This window comes from Prunus avium, chromosome 6 (genome assembly GCF_965620075.1).
Source record: "Prunus avium chromosome 6, drPruAviu1.hap1.1, whole genome shotgun sequence".
NCBI classification, from domain to species: domain Eukaryota; kingdom Viridiplantae; phylum Streptophyta; class Magnoliopsida; order Rosales; family Rosaceae; genus Prunus; species Prunus avium.
Window position 1 is genome coordinate 34,084,638 of NC_142289.1, and position 16,219 is coordinate 34,100,856.

Consider the following 16,219-nt stretch of genomic DNA (forward strand, 5'->3'; position numbering starts at 1 on the left):
TAATGATGATGAGTGTGTCTTTTCATCTTGATACTTACTCTGTTTTCATAAACAAGTTAATTTCTATGCTTCTCTAGTTACACACTCTCTTGCCTCTTACTTGTTCGACTAGGATATCCAAAGGCCAAAATATCCAAAGATTTACAGTGCCATTTAACTGCTAGGCCTCATTGACATTCATCTATTCAAGGACTCAAAGTCAGAATTCTCTTACTCTAATATAGTAATATTCAGATATTCTTGATAAAGTTTACTAGTTCACTACCTAATAGTAATGACTGAGAATATGGACCAACAATCATTTTATATTCTGACACCAGAGCACCTATTAAGATTTCGTCCTCCACCAATAATTAGTGGGTAAACCATGGCAGTCAGACAATATATATATATATAGCTTCTATTATATATATAGCTTCTATTGAGGGACACTCTTGTAGGGCCCATTACGCATTGTATTTCACTAATCCAAACCGTCTAGTTTGTAAATATTTATTCAAAGATCATCTATACAAAAAATCACTTGAATCCGATATCATTTGACCATTCAATTAAATTATTGAAATTTAAGTACTTTCTTGAAGCACCATGTTCATTGATTTTGTTAGTCTCAATTAGATGCCTTAATGATTTTCAATTTGTCTGATTTTTTGCAAAGATAATCTATGAATGAAGACTTGAAAAATAGACGGTTTGGATCGTTGAAAAAAAATCGTAAGGTACCCTAAAGGGTGTTCCTCAAATATTATTTTAGAGATCCCTCAATAAAAGGGGACTGAAAAAAAATATATACATATGAATTCCATTCAAATGAGATTTTTTTTTTTTTTTTTTCGGAATTTGGTTGGAATGTGGGTTAAATGCATGAGGAACAAGGTGGACTGGACTCAGTCAATACTGGCGAGTGAGTGCTAGGTATGCTGGTGCAATGCTTCAATAGTCTTGTCTGGTTTGCCTTGCTCTGTTGTATTGTTCCTTCTCTATGTCATTCTTGTTTGTTTCCCTTGTCTTGTTGAGCAAACAAAGAAACAGAGAGGCAAATAAATATGAAAATGAATAAGGAAGCAAATGACATCATTTTGTGTGCCACATAAGAAACCTCAATGCATGAGTCAAACCAGATGGAGAAACAATCAAAAGTCAAAGCCTTTCTCTGGGAAATTCAAAGGACTGTTTTAGTTGAAAAACCCCACCATATCTTATTGATAAATGATATAACTAAAGTTGGGTGGGAATCAAATAATTTAATGTGTCTAGGTAGAGATACATATCGAATTGGATGAATCTGACCCATCATCATAAAATGTCAGACAAAATTGGATCCCCTTGAATAATACTTTTCTCCTTTTATGATTGAACGATTTGAATAGATTAAAGGCAGCAGCCCACTGCACCATTCCAGGGTTTTTCTTTCCTTAAATATAATGCAGAAAGTTTAGAACTTCATTTGTTTGTGTTGTTTCAGGTTGTGTAATGTGTCTCATGCACTTAGTGAGCCTTTAGCTCTAGTGGTAAAGTACTTACTCTATATTAATGTCAGATACTCATTTAAGTGTTTGATTCTTGTCTTCTGCTCTTCGATAGGGCAGTCGTATAGGGCAGCCCTCTCATAAAATAATGGGACTCACATGCAAACCCAACATGTGAGTCCCACCCCACTCCGTGAGAGTGAGAGGGCTGACTTATACAAGAATCCAACAGACATAAAAAGAAGAAGAGTATCATGCAATCTTTGGTCCCCTTCCCTTTTGCACTTCACATACAGATGGATGTGGTGCTTTTGGTTCCCAGGGGGCGAAAATATCTTATCAGAACAGTCCAAGATTCTTCTCTTGTTCATTGTTTACTATAAGCTCTCTATGCTCATGATGATGGAGACTACATTATTGATTCATTTAGTAATAAACAATGGCGGCAGCAAATTAGCCGTTGTTTCCAGTAATGACAATCCAAAGGTTATACAATAATGAAAGCAAAAGGTAAAGGGGGTGGAGATAATGACCATAAAATACAAGCAATTGAGGGTAGATTTGGCACTAAGTTGGCTGACTTATGAGGCAGATTCAAGTAATCTGATAATTAATTGCCTTTTATATTAATGCATGTATTAAAGAATTATTCAATGTTGGAAAGAGAATGTGATGCTTTATATTTTCTTTTTTTATAAAATTTCCTCCAACAACATTGATCCATTTTCAGGATAAAGATTGCATTCTCATTTCCTGGAAGGTGTGGTCTGTTAAAACTGAGGGTCAAACTTCTCTACTCATCAGAATCATCACCATTATTGTTTTAATAGTTTAAGATATTGAGCACTGAAGTCCAACTTGACTGGTTTTGTAGCCCTGAATTATTCTAAGTTGGCGGCTATTTGAACTAAAAATATCCAGTAACATATAAGCTTTCATAGACACTTCCCTACTCTCTTCATTGACTGTGATTTCTCATACGCACCCTGCAAGTCTAAGCTTTTCATATCTGAACATTTTGTCTGCACACTTCGGTTATTACCTATTCTCATAGTGATATCTAAGGTTTGATATTGTACATGTTCACCTGAATCTTGTTTTTTTTTCCATTTGCACCTCTTGTAAGATTTAACTTTTCTTGAATCCTGTTAGATTGGTGGCCTTGATGGATACCTTTGTGGATGAAATTCCCAGTTCCATGAACAAATTCATATTTGATCAAGGCTCCGTCCCGGCCTATTCGAATCAGAATATTGTTACTGAGTTTGAAGCCGATCATGATTTCACAGATCCCAGTTTCTTTCTAGTCAATCCAGACCCTTCTAGTGATTTCTCCTCACTGTCGGGCGTCAGCTCAGAGGTGGATTCTCCAGACAGTCAATCCTCCAATGCTATTCTCAAGTACATAAGTGAGATGCTTATGGAGGAAGAGTTGGAGAATAAGCCCTGCATGCTGCAGGACTGTTTGGCCCTCCAAGCTGCTGAAAAATCCTTACATGATGCCCTGGTTCAAGAGTATCCCTCTTCAGCCAATTCACTTCTTACTTCAGTTTACCAAAATTTTGAGAACCCAGATGAGGGCAGTAACCACAGCAGTAATGGCTCTGTTGCTGCTAGCAACTGGGTTGGCTCAGATTGGGATTGTGTTCAAGATGTTTTCCAATCCTCTCATATCCAAATTTCTGCTACTGAATCTCCTGCATATACCCTTTTAGTTCCAAATCCTTTACTTTCAAATGGAAAGGGTGAAATCATAGATGTAGAAAGCGGCTCATCATTTCCTATAGAACCAAGGGAGCTGGCTAAGGATGTGAGTTTCAATTCAGTCCAAGATGGGAGTAGCTCACCAAGTGGATCAAGGAGCAAGAAAAATCGTCAGCGGGAAGACGACGATGATCTTGATGAAGGGAGGAGCAACAAGCAATCAGCTGTTTATGATGATGAATCTGAGCTACCTGAACTGTTTGATAAGGTACTGCTCTGTCAAGGTGAAAAGCAAGAGTCTCAATCATGTTCTCCTCAGGAATCTGAGCACAAAGAGGGGAGCGGAAAGTTGCAGCTTAACAGGAAGTCAAGAGGATCCAAAGGCAAAAAAACACACAAGAAAAAACCGGATGACAATACAGGAGGGGTTGATTTATGGACACTGCTAACTCAATGTGCACAAGCTGTTGCAAGCTATGACATAAGGACTGCAAATGAGCAACTCAGGCAGATAAGGCAGCACTCTTCTCCCTATGGTGATGGAACCCAGAGATTAGCTCATTACTTAGCCAATGGCCTTGAACTACGCTTGGCTGCAGGAGTTCCCTTGAACCCAGAGATGTCAGCTGCTGATCTCTTGAGAGCTTACCAGACTTACATTACAGCATGCCCCTTCCAGAAGATGTCAAATTTCTATGCTAACCGAACAATTGCAAAACTAGCAGAGAAAGCAACAAGGCTTCACATCATTGATTTTGGCGTTCTCTATGGATACCAATGGCCTTGCTTGATCCAAGGCCTCTCCAACAGACATGGTGGACCTCCCACACTTCGCATTACTGGAGTTGAGTTTCCCCAACCAGGTTTTCGGCCTTCAGAAAGGGTTGAAGCGACAGGGCGACGCCTGGCAAATTACTGCAAGAGATTTAAAGTCCCATTTGAGTATAATGTCATAGCAAAGAATTGGGAAACTATTCAGTATGAGGATATCAAAATTGACAGAGATGAGTTGATTGTTGTGAACTGCTTGTACCGGTTGAAGAACCTACCCGATGAAACAGTGACAGACAGTCCGAGGGATACAGTTTTGAAGTTGATCAGGAGAATTAACCCAGATATATTTATCCATGGTGTAGTCAATGGGTCCTATAATGCACCCTTCTTTGACACACGCTTCCGGGAAGCACTCTTCCATTTCTCTTCACTGTTCGACATGTTCGAGGAGACTCTGCCCCGAGAAGATCAACAGAGGCTACTCTTTGAAAAAGAAGTATTTGGTAGGGATGTTATCAATGTAATAGCATGTGAGGGTTCAAGGAGGTTTGAAAGGCCTGAGACATACAAGCAGTGGCAGTTCAGAAACAAGAGGGCTGGGTTTAGGCAGTTACCACTGGACCAGGAGATCTTGAAGAAAGTCAGGAGTATGGTAACGTCAGAATACCATAAAGATTTCGTTGTTGACGAGGATGGCATGTGGGTCTTGCAGGGATGGAAAGGCAGAATAATTCATGCTATATCTTACTGGAAACCTGTTTGAGACTTACAGAAGGAGACCTCATACCATGAGAAATTTCTCTTTCATCTTTGTTCCCACAGTTATAATCAATGTAACAAGAACTTTCAAGGGTTGCTATCCATGTTACATTCTTCTTTGGCTTCTCTGGCATCGAATCGAAAGCGTTGCACGATGTGTTTCGTGCTAGCATTCAGCCTGGCAGAGATTAGCTAGAGCTGCTTAGAGCATGATGTATATGTACTAGCTATAAGGGGGTCAAGGTTAGCTGTGTCCTCTATTACAAACTGATTTGCATGTACTACATAATTCAGCTTAATGAAAGTTTTTTCTAATAAACAGAGAGTTATGTAGTCTATAATTGACTCTCATAGTTCTTAAATATCTTGGTATCATGATCTGTCTCATAGCACTAATTGCTGCTTAACAGCATATTTATAACATCGTCATGATTTGTTACTTAAAAAGAAAACAAATATTTTATTATCCAAATGACTGCTTGAAAAATACTAACGTCCTTAACAGTATTAATGTAGACAAATTCAGAATTTGAATCATAATATCCAACAGCATACACTTTGGATCAAAATTCTATCAATTCATCTCTCTTTCAAGCCGTGCAACACTTCATCACCTCAAATCGAGATACTCATCTTGCAGGCTCCAGCCAGAACAATAAAGAGAATATCAATGTTCAAAGTCATTGATTTACAATCTCACACACGCTTATCAAACACTGATCTACTAGGTCTCGCACACGTCAACAAACCCAGAACCTTTAAAACATATCTTAAGGATGTCAAAACTGGGCATCCCACTTCAACGACTTGGATACCATGTGTTGTATTGTTCTTTTGCATCCAGCTTTACTGAGAACCATGTTGTTGCCGTTCTTCATCAAGAGATGCGGTGCCACTGCTGAGTTTTTGTAATAATGCATCCTCTAATCAAGCATTAAATAAATAATGGAATATCTCTACCTTCATTAGACTGATGAACCCCATAGGGGTGCCCAAAAATTGACCCTATTCAACAAAATATCCCCTCCCTACTTTTTTTTTTCCCTAGAAAATGCTACCATTCCTCTCCTCCAACCAAACAACCCAAAAATTTGGCAACATACTACAACTCCACAAATTAGCCTCTTTTTTCCTTGTCCAAAAGCACAAAATTCGACTGCTGATGCACAAGAATACAGGATCACCCAAGCCAATGTTGCTCTCCAGAACAACATATTCCACAACCTCAAAGCAATGGGGCAGTGAAAAATAAATGGTCAACACTTTCAAATGCAACTTTACACATACTGCACTAATGAGGTGATAAGCTAATGTTCAGCCTCGTAGTTTGAATTACATCACAGATAATACATCTTCCAGAACTAATTATCCAAGCAAGTATTTGCACCTTGCAAGGAATCTTGGCCTTTCAAATCATCAAAGATGGGTTGGAAATGAGGAGTGAAACAAATAAGGGATTATTTCTCATCAATCAACTGGCTAAATTTCAATTTACTAGAAAGGATGATACATGTCTTATATCAAGAACAATTAGGAATTTGAAACATAATATCAGCATAGGTCATTGCAAAATATACCTTTCCCTTTATACTAGTGTGCCAGTAAATCATAACTAACCAACATTCACAATCCAAATACTAACAGATAAATGTAAGGCACAATCCCTATTTTGGACAGTGACACAGACAAAGAGGGCTGGGCAAGGGCCACTCTTTTAGATCCGTGCATATTTTTACAACTACGGCATCCTGAAAATTCCTTCATGTTTATACAGAACCCAGAAAGGCACATAAATCAGTGGCCTTGACATTCAAAATTTTCTTTAGGAAAAATCATACTTCAGGATGGGTCTTGTGATGTTCAAAGCAACATATATGCCAAAAGTGTAGCTCATAATAATGTAATCAATGTTTTCTAAGCTTGATTGGAATAAATAATGTAAAAACTAGTACAACTTTATGCATTCATCTTTTCCAGCTAGTGCAAGAAGTTCGGGAAAAATAGCCTTTGGCACTAGAGGGTAACAAATAACCACAACTTTCAAACATAACCCAGTTTGAATTATCCTAGCAGCACTAGCTAGAAGTCTTTATGTTTTTTTGGGTCGGAAATAGAGAAATTAGTTCAGCTTGAAAGCTAACAACTTTAAATGGCAGTTATGAAAACTGAGCGTCAATAATTGGACAGCAAGATTACAGATACAAATTTTAGGGCCTGAAAGCCATTCAAAAATAAAATTCACACAACTGCAAGTGAATCACCTAGTTATGTTCAACCTCTTTTGTTTTGATTTTTTGTCGGTCTAAGAATGTTCCAGTCCAGCTTTTCACCCTTTGGTTTCTTGAACGAGCCTTTACTTTTATTTGGTGATGACAGCTGATCACCTTGATCAACTTTGGGAGACTTGTTCGGATATTGTTTTCCAGAAACTACTTCAGACGGTTTTCTTTTATGGTCTCCATCACGCTCACAATTCGACTTATCAGTATTTGAGCACTCTGCTTCATCCGTTGAGGACCCATTTTCTCTGTGGAAATGCAAATAGGAGAAAGAAGATAGGAGAGCAGAAACCAAAGTTTTTGGAAGAAATTTAGGCAACGTATATTTCTTAGTCTCAACCCATTGGAGCAAAAAAATTCTTTTACAGAGACAATAAATTCTTATAAATAAAACAAATAATTAAAGGACTGAAATGTCCAATCACCCACCTAAATGACCCTTTTTCATTTTGGATACCAGAAGAAGTGGCAGCAGGCTGACAAGGGTTTGCCGATGCTTCATTCAGTTTCTACCATGGAAACACTTTTATGTAAGGTGAACAAAAGCCAATCAAGAAGTACACAAGAAATTAATAGTCATTGGAAATCTTAAGGTCCATGAACCTTATACTCACATCAATCGATGGATTGAAACTTTGAAATGACATCCGCCCTCTAATTGCTCCAGGATGGGGGTCACCTTCCATTATGACCATACTGCAGCATGAGCACAGCCGTCCACATGAAGTAAGTCAAATTTGAAGAAAGAAGGTGGATTAATGTAACTAATGAATAACTATAGCAGGTAATGGCAATCATTTCTGGTTCAATGCACAGAGTTATCTTAATTGACGCCTTAGGGCATCTATTTTGAGTCATTAATGCCTTTGCATCAACATACTAAACGCTTCTGAAAAGGGTAACCTTATGAAAGCTAATTATGTAAAATTAGCCCTTCAAAGGGTAACCTTATGAATTTTTCCCTTTGGCAATTCAACAAAAAAAGTTCAAGAAGCGAAGTACTGCAAAAGACAATATATGCTTATGCCGGAGGTGGGCACAAAACTATAATGAAATTCTAATAATGCACACTGAACCTTAAAATTATATATTCTTTCATTAATGTAACCCAAGAAGTAAAACAGCTCAAATAGTTTGAGAAATATCAGAACAAGGAATAAACAGAAAGAAAAGCTACCACTTCCTTATTTGGCTGGCAGGGAAAATAAAATCGCCAGCAGGTTTGACATCTTCTTCTTTCTTCTCCTCTCTCTGAGTTGCTCTTTGCATGAACTACGGTAATAACCCAAAACAAAACAAAAAACCATATGCATTAATGTATTTGAAAAGCTAATTATGGGTTTACCAGAAAGTTAAAAAATTCAAAATTAAAGAACGCCAAGATGAATTTAAGCAAGCCCCTGATCAAATTTCACGTGGGTTTATCAAAAAAATACTTCAAACAGAAACTATACTGACCATTAATTTTTTTTTTTAAACAACAAAAAGGAAAAGGAGTGTGTTTCGTGTAGCTGTTTTCTTCAATTCTGTTACCTTTAAGTTCCTAAGCGTGCTGGAAAGCTCTCGCTTCGCCATATCAGCGTCGGAGTTTTTCCTCTGAAATCCAATTGAAAGCTCAAGGCTGTAACTTTAAGCTTGATTTCTCCGTGAAGCCTCAGTTTTGTCTCGCCGTGAAGGAAAGAAGCTTCCTTTATTTGTTCTCCAACTTCCGGAGGGGACTAAGAGGAGGAACAAGGGTTTTGTTTTGGGGAAGAATGGTAAATTACAGAACAAAAAGACAAATTTGTCCCTCGCTAGTGATGGGCTTCCTTCAGGCTAGCCTCTGGGCCAATCAGAGTACCAAATGTTACTGGCTCAGATCTGGACTGCAAAAGCCCAAATCAATCATCCGAATAGTAAGAGCATCCGCAATGGGCTCCCTAAACCACCTCCTTAGACAAATTTTAGGGAGGAATTGTAAAAATGCAACTCCAACCATGCTCCCTATCCACCTCCTAAAATAGGGAGTCCTCTAAGAGCTCCTAAATATGAGGAGAGAGAAAGGACTCCTAGTGGCTCCCTATAATTTAATGTTGCTTTATTTAATGAGTATTTCAAACCTTTATTTAATGCTAATTATTTTTTATTTTATTTTTTTAATAGAGATGGACCAATCGAAAAAGAGTTATAGCATTTATGACTCTCCAAATTAGAGAGTATGGTTGGAGTTGAAATTTTTTAGAGAGCTCCTAAAATAGCTTTCTTATATTTTTAGCTAAATTTTAGCTAAGAAATAGAGAGCATCATTGTGGATGCTCTAACTTCACTTAATTTTAATGAAATAATCATGTGGCTAATATGAAGGTCTATATGAGGGATCCATATATGGCACCATCACTATAGAATTTCGCCTCAAAATACTTGTGTAAGAGAGAGAGTTGAATTCAAGTAAGGTTTTTTTGTTGTTGAAAGGTTAATTACAAACTTACACCCTAAATTTTTAAGGTTGTGATTTGATAAAGTCTGAGATAATTGTTTAATGATTTAATAGTTCCTTTTGGTTTTTAAGTGCCAGTTTAGCATTGCTTATTTTGGGTAATAAGTGATTTTTAAAAAAATTTGGGAAGCCCAGCTTGTTTGGTAAACTATGAGAAAATCACTTGTTGTTAAAAATTTATTTGAGAGAAAATTATAAGGGAAAACAGCTAAAGAGGTTCTTTCATTTTCTGATTATGCTGGAATTAGTTTCGAAGATGTGCGAGATTTAATGATTATACATGAATCATTTTCTAATTATGCAGGAATCAGTACCAACAACATTTTTAACAAAAAATTTATCAAACGCCAAAATGCTTTCTCTTACAGCAAATCTGACAACGATTATTTTCCCTTATAAAGAACCAACCATCACCCATGTGAATTAAAACAAATTGGATTGGATTTAATTAAATTGTAATATTTGAAATCTAATGTACATTGGATTATATTCTAAATATTAAAATATTTGAATCCACGAACACCCTAAATAACTTTGTTTTTAAAGTATCATATGGGTCCCATAGAATAATGCTCGAACTCTGTCATATATTGTTCATACCTTGCGGTTTGGTTAAATTTAAAAAGTTAAAAGAGGCAAAATTCTTTAAAAAGCTCAAATTGGGCTATTTTTCATAACTTTTCGTTTCTTTTGGATTACAATTCTATGGTAATTAATTTTAATTTAGTGGTATTTGTCTCCAATTAATTGAAAGATGTGTTAAATTTGACTCACATAGATATTAATGACAAATATTTGTGAAGAGTTATTGTGTGGTGTATTAACCTGTTATCAAAGTATCTTGTATATATCATATCTTTTGTTAAAAAACAAAAACGGAGGAATTTTGTGGTGATGTGATTGCTTGCAAATTGAAATAAAAGAAAAGAAAATGCATTACAAAAAAAATTGAAGAAGAAGAAAACAAAAATAGTAAAAAGAAAAAAAGAAATTGAACCACTCCTCGTATTACACGAGCCACAAACCCACGAGGACCCGCTTTAGTTTTTCCATCCGAATCCAAGACTCTCTCTTAACCTATAAAAACCTCGGAACCCACCATCTCACAAAATTCACTGCTCAGGCTCAGAGACTCAGAGTCTCAGACCCAGCTGGCTCTCCTTAAGCAGCAAGAAAACCCAGCACCTCAACTCAACCATCATCCATTACAAACAAAAAGGTGCCCAGCTCTTCATCAAAATCCCTGCTTTCTGTTTTAACAGCATCAAAATTCAATAACTTTTGGTGCCTATTTTCTTCTGGGTCTTCTATCTTCAAATGCTTTTGTTGGTAGTCTGATAGTGGGTTTCTTCTTGTTCTCTTTGTTTCATTTTTTAAACAGACAGTGGGTTTCTTTTGCTTGTATCTGTATATATAGAATCTATATGGGTTGACTAATATTCTTAAGTTTGGATTTAGATTGATAATTGGGTTTTTTAGTTTATTTTTTTTATGTTTTCTCATTGTTGGCTTATTTGACAGGCAATCAGTTCTGGGACCGAGTGAAAATGGTACGTTCTTTTATTTTCCTTGTATTTTGTGTTTTCTTAAATTGAAATTCAAAATAAAGTTAAGGACTTGATTGTGTTGGCAGTATAGTTTCTAATGGGTTAGCTTGAATGGAAATCATGGGATAAGGAGGAACGGTTTAATGCATGTCTGTAGGATAGAGGAGGTTTTAGTTTGGGAGTAAACCCAACTTGGCATCAGATTTTGACAATCTGACTGTTTAAAACAGTGATGGGTATCAGTTAATGAGCTTAGATTGCTATTTTGAGTGTTGCTTGCTTCTATTTCACATTGTATCCATTGATCTAATTGTTTTGAACTTGTTTGGCTGATAAATGTTATTCACTATTCTGATTATTTTTGTGTTACAGGCTCATGAAAACTATCGCATTTCTGCTTTTGAGCAGAGTTATCGTTGTTACCCTGTCTCGTTTATTGACAAGGTTTGAATTGTGAACCTGGAAAATTTACTAATTAATTTCTCACAAAAAAATTTCTCTAATTAAGTTGAAAGTTTTCCCTATGCCCTCCAAGTTATAAGTGAACTTATTCTTTGGCCAGCTTCCTAATTCTTAACACTGATTCCTCTTACTCTTGATCTTTTGCAGTCACATCTGGAAAAGGGTGATAAAAGTATGTTTATCTGCCTGACTGGTTCTTTTATACTATCCATGGCATCCTCTATGCTCATTTGCTTGATAGTGTTAAATACTTAATTATTTGTTTGTTTTCTTTGTCCTTCCAGTTATAATGCCTCCCTCAGCTCTTGACCGCCTCGGTAAATTGATAATTTTCTCTCTTATTTGTCCTGCTGTTGCCAATTGGATTTTCAACTTATGTAACCCTGGGTCCTGATAAATATGATGTGCCAACTAAATACGAGCTTTTCTTCTCCAGCATCTTTACAGATCGACTACCCTATGTTGTTTGAACTTAACAATCCTACTGTTGACCGAGTTACTCATTGTGGGGTTTTGGAATTTGTTGCTGATGAGGGCCTAATCTATTTACCTTACTGGGTACACATGTCTCTCTTGGAATTTGTTGCAGCAGCATTCCAGATATGGTGATGCTTACTCATTTATGTTCTTTTGTTTCTTTGTAGATGATGGAGAACATGCTCCTTCAAGAGGGAGACATTTGTCAAGTGAAAAACAAAAGCCTTGTAAAGGGAACATATGTGAAGTTGCAGCCCCACACCAAGGACTTTCTTGATATCTCAAATCCCAAAGCCATGTTAGTTAATCACTTTGATATCTTCATTTGGGTAATTGCATTGCACTTTGAGTGTAATAATAAAATATTTATATCCTCACTTTTCTTCCTTCAGTTTGGAGACTACATTGAGGAGCTACTCTTGTTTAACCACTGGTGACACTATCATGGTTCCTTATAACAATAAGAAGTATTACATCAACATAGTTGAAACAAAACCCTCCTCTGCAATCAGTATAATTGAGACGGACTGTGAGGTTGATTTTGCCCCTCCTCTTGATTATGTGGAACCAGAGAAACCAGCACCTACTACTTCGTCAAAGAAGAGACTACTAGAAGGTAGTTATGTTATTCTGTTTAAATAATTTTGAAAGATGGTTCAGTTCTAACTATTGACCTTAATATTTTAGCTTATAAGATGATAGAATTCCTTTTTAACGGATGACATCAATTTTCCATTTTTAACATGTATCTTTCAGCCGAAGAAGAACCACCTGAAAAGATAGCAAAATTCAGTCCCTTTACTGGTTCAGGAAAACGACTGGATGGGAAACCCTTGACACAATCAGTTGCACCAGTTTCCTCTCCCATACTCAAGCAGCACCAACTGAAGAGTGAAAATGGAACCAAGGGTTCGAAGTCGTCAACTTGTGCTGCACGTCAACACTCTGGAAAGCTTGTGTTTGGTTCGAATGTCAACCAGCGCACAAATGAAACCCCAAAAGTACGCCCTTTTTTTTTCTAATTTAACTGATTATCTGTTCTTATTAACTTTAAACTATCTCATCTGTTTGGTTTGAACTTGTAAACCCAGGTTGCCCCAAAGAACAGCAGGCAAGAGCCTTCTCAGAAGGCAGAAGATCCTTCTCAGAAGACAGATGAGCCAAAGTTCCAAGCATTCACGGGGAAGAAGTATTCACTGAAGGGGTGAAGTTAAAGGCATATCCTTCATCCAAAGCGAAAAAAAAAAAAAGAGAAGGCATTTATTCCATCAATTCTTTTTTAGATGAAACAGTCAAGTGATTGTGGCAATGGAAGTTCCAACCCCAGAAAGTGTTATGCACATGAATGATGCTTTTTGTCTTTGTGTAAATATCCATATGAACTAGAAGTTGGTATGAAATGACAATTCAAACATACCTTCCATGTCGTACAGATTATGTGGAATTTTGTTCATATATTTATAATATATCTTTATTTTCTTGAATTGTTGGATATTGTCCTGAGTGCTTTCCTGCTCTTCATCGGGCTTTGCTTCAACTCAAAATTTATGCGCCAATCAATTTAAATAGAGCAAGTTATGCAAACCTTCCTTGAGGTTCAGTAAGCTTTACATTAACCTTCCTCTTATTTTGAGAAACAACACTCGTTGTAATTTGAAATCTATTATATGAGAAGGGAGGTTAGTGTTATTTATAAAAAAAAAAAGTTTAGGCTATAAATGACAGACAGTCACGTTTTCATAACTTAGAAGATTTAAATCATTTCGGGATTTTTTTTATATAAATTTTTATACTAGTGGTGGTCTAGACTTTTCTAAATTATAGAGAAGAGGATCGAGGGCTTTCAAGAAGGCTTTCAATATTCTCTCAGTGCAAGGTTGGTTCAGGTCCTTCATGAAAAAAAAATTCCAATCGATTTTCATTTTTCTTTTTGCTTTTTTGGAGGAGTAGCTAATTTTAAAAAAGGATAAGCTGCTGATATCAAATAATTAGAGCATCAACAATGGGCTTCCTAAACCACCTTCTTAGACAAATTTTAGGGAGGAATTGGAAAAATACAACCCCAACCATGCTCTCTATCCACCTCTTAAAATAGAGAGACCTCTAGAAGCTCCTAAATTTGAAGAGAGATAGAACTCCTAGTGGCTCCCTATAATTTAATGTTGCTTTGTTTTATGCATAGTTTAAACCTTTAATTAACGCTAACTAGTTTTTTATCTTATTTTTTTAGAGTGCTACTAAACGAACCCTAAATTAACTTAGTACACCCTATGATCTAAGTACACCCTAATATTTTAATTAAAATATAAAATTAATTAAGTACACTCTATTTAACTACCAAAAATACTCATGTTACACCCTAATACACTCTACCACACAACACTCTAATACCAATCCTAAACCAAGTTTCTCTTTTTACATGAATTCGTGCCCTCTTTTCATATTTATAAATGTATTGAATTGAACTACAGACACAAACATTGAACTTATTATTTGGTTTCACAAGTTATATGAAGGGATTTTCATGGGCCCTTAACATATTATTTGAATCTAAACCAGAAAAGCTATGAAGGCATTTCCGATGTTTGCAACAAGACTACAGCATACCCACATGGTCATGGATCTCTTCAGATAATCAATATTAAACAACCCATAAACTTCTCCCTTTGAAGAACAAATTGAAACCAATTTCTAGAGGAAGGTTACTAAACATTTTAGCCCGTAAAGAACAAATCAAGACAGTATAACCCATTTGATAACAAAATCAAAATGAGATTTACCAATACTAGACTAGACAACCATGGTGCTAGTATATTGGTACGACAACGGCGTTATTGTAACGGTGGAGAAGTGGATGGTATGACGACGGTGTTAGTGTGACGGTGGAGGAAACGATATTATGAAGGAGGCGTTGCTATGTTCGGTGGAGGAGTCGTCGACGGTGTTTCACAATTCAATATATCATTTTTGGTCATTTTATACTAGGGTAAATTAGTAATTCAATAAATAATTTGATAATAGGGTGTACTAAGTTAATATTATGGTTCGTTTAGTAACACTCTTTTTTTTATAGAGATGGACCAATCATATTGAATTAAAAAATAACTATAGTAGTTGTGACTCCCTAAACTAGGGAGTATGATTGGAGTTCAAATTTTATACAAAGCTCCTAAAATAGCTTTTGTGTGCTTTTAGCTAAATTTTAACTAAAAAAATTAGGGAGCATGATTGTGGTCCACAATCATGCTCTCTATTTTTTTTATTAAATTTTAGCTAAAAACATATAAAAGTTATTTTAGGAGCTCTCTATAAAATTTAAACTCCAATCATGCTCTCTAGTTTATGGAGTCATAAATGATATAACTCTTTTTTAATTGGTCAATGTATATTAAAAAATAATATAAAAAATAATTAGCATTAATTAAAGGTTTGAAATACTCATTAAATAAAGCAGCACTAAATTATAGGGGGCCACTATGAGTCCTTTCTCTCTCTTCATATTTAGGAGCTCCTAGAGGTCTCCCTATTTTAGAGCATCCATAATCATTCTCTATATTTTTTAGTTAATTTTTAACTAAAAAAATATAAAAATTATTTTAGGAGCTCTCTATAAAATTTAAACTCCAATCATGCTCTCTAGTTTAGGGAGTCATAAATGCTATAACTATTTTTTAATTGGTCCATCTCTATTAAAAAATAATCTAAAAAAATAATTAGCACTAATTAAAGGTTTAAAATACTCATTAAATTATAAGGAGCCACTGGAGTTATTTCTCTCCTCAGATTTAGGAGCTCCTAGAGGTCTCTCTATTTTAGGAGGGGGGAATGCTAGCAACCTTCTCTCTAACCTTCTCCTTTGGACCATCTCCATTTTTTGCTTGACATGTGTTATTCTCCTTACACTTAAAGCAATGTCATTAATATATTATACAAGCTAACTTTTGCTTTCCAAGTTTACTCTTATTAAATGTATTCAATTTATCCAAAAAAAACTCACAACTTTCTTACAATCTTATTATTATTTTTTTTCACGTCAATTATTTTTTTTAAAAGAAAATGTTTGCTTTTTAAAAAAAGAGGAAATCCCCCCCTCCCCCCCTCCCTTTTTTTTTTTTTTAAACACAAAGGGTTTAGATAGAAAAAAAAAAAAAAAAGGCTAAACTTGAAGTTAAAAAAAGGGCATTTTCTCTTTTTTTTTAAAAAGCAGACATTTTCTTTAAAAAAAATAATTGACGTTAAAAAAAAAATTAATAAGATGGTAAGAAAGTTGTG

General features: G+C 35.7%; 3 protein-coding genes across 3 annotated transcripts; 2 read left to right on the plus strand and 1 right to left on the minus strand.

Annotated features, from left to right (window-relative positions):
- Nucleotides 1-2,221: 2,221 nt before the first annotated feature.
- On the plus strand, nt 2,222-5,068 carry LOC110770019 (scarecrow-like protein 30). Its single transcript, XM_021974092.2, has 2 exons — nt 2,222-2,534; nt 2,622-5,068. Exon 2 carries the CDS (start codon nt 2,635-2,637, stop codon nt 4,708-4,710), a length of 2,076 nt encoding a protein of 691 aa, XP_021829784.1. The 5' UTR covers nt 2,222-2,534; nt 2,622-2,634; the 3' UTR covers nt 4,711-5,068.
- Nucleotides 5,069-6,835: 1,767 nt separating this feature from the next.
- Nucleotides 6,836-8,717, minus strand: LOC110770016 (scarecrow-like transcription factor 11 (SCL11)). Its single transcript, XM_021974090.2, has 5 exons — nt 8,519-8,717; nt 8,163-8,257; nt 7,600-7,681; nt 7,415-7,494; nt 6,836-7,233 (listed from the first exon to the last, which is right to left on the minus strand). Exons 1-5 carry the CDS (start codon nt 8,558-8,560, stop codon nt 6,978-6,980), a joined length of 555 nt encoding a protein of 184 aa, XP_021829782.2. The 5' UTR covers nt 8,561-8,717; the 3' UTR covers nt 6,836-6,977.
- Nucleotides 8,718-10,524: 1,807 nt separating this feature from the next.
- Nucleotides 10,525-13,431, plus strand: LOC110757060 (Ubiquitin fusion degradation UFD1 family protein). The gene is made up of 10 exons (XM_088254006.1): nt 10,525-10,680; nt 10,983-11,011; nt 11,381-11,452; nt 11,618-11,642; nt 11,755-11,787; nt 11,907-12,028; nt 12,115-12,245; nt 12,340-12,563; nt 12,704-12,948; nt 13,039-13,431. Exons 2-10 carry the CDS (start codon nt 11,009-11,011, stop codon nt 13,153-13,155), a joined length of 972 nt encoding a protein of 323 aa, XP_088110132.1. The 5' UTR covers nt 10,525-10,680; nt 10,983-11,008; the 3' UTR covers nt 13,156-13,431.
- The last annotated feature ends 2,788 nt before the right edge of the window (nt 13,432-16,219 follow it).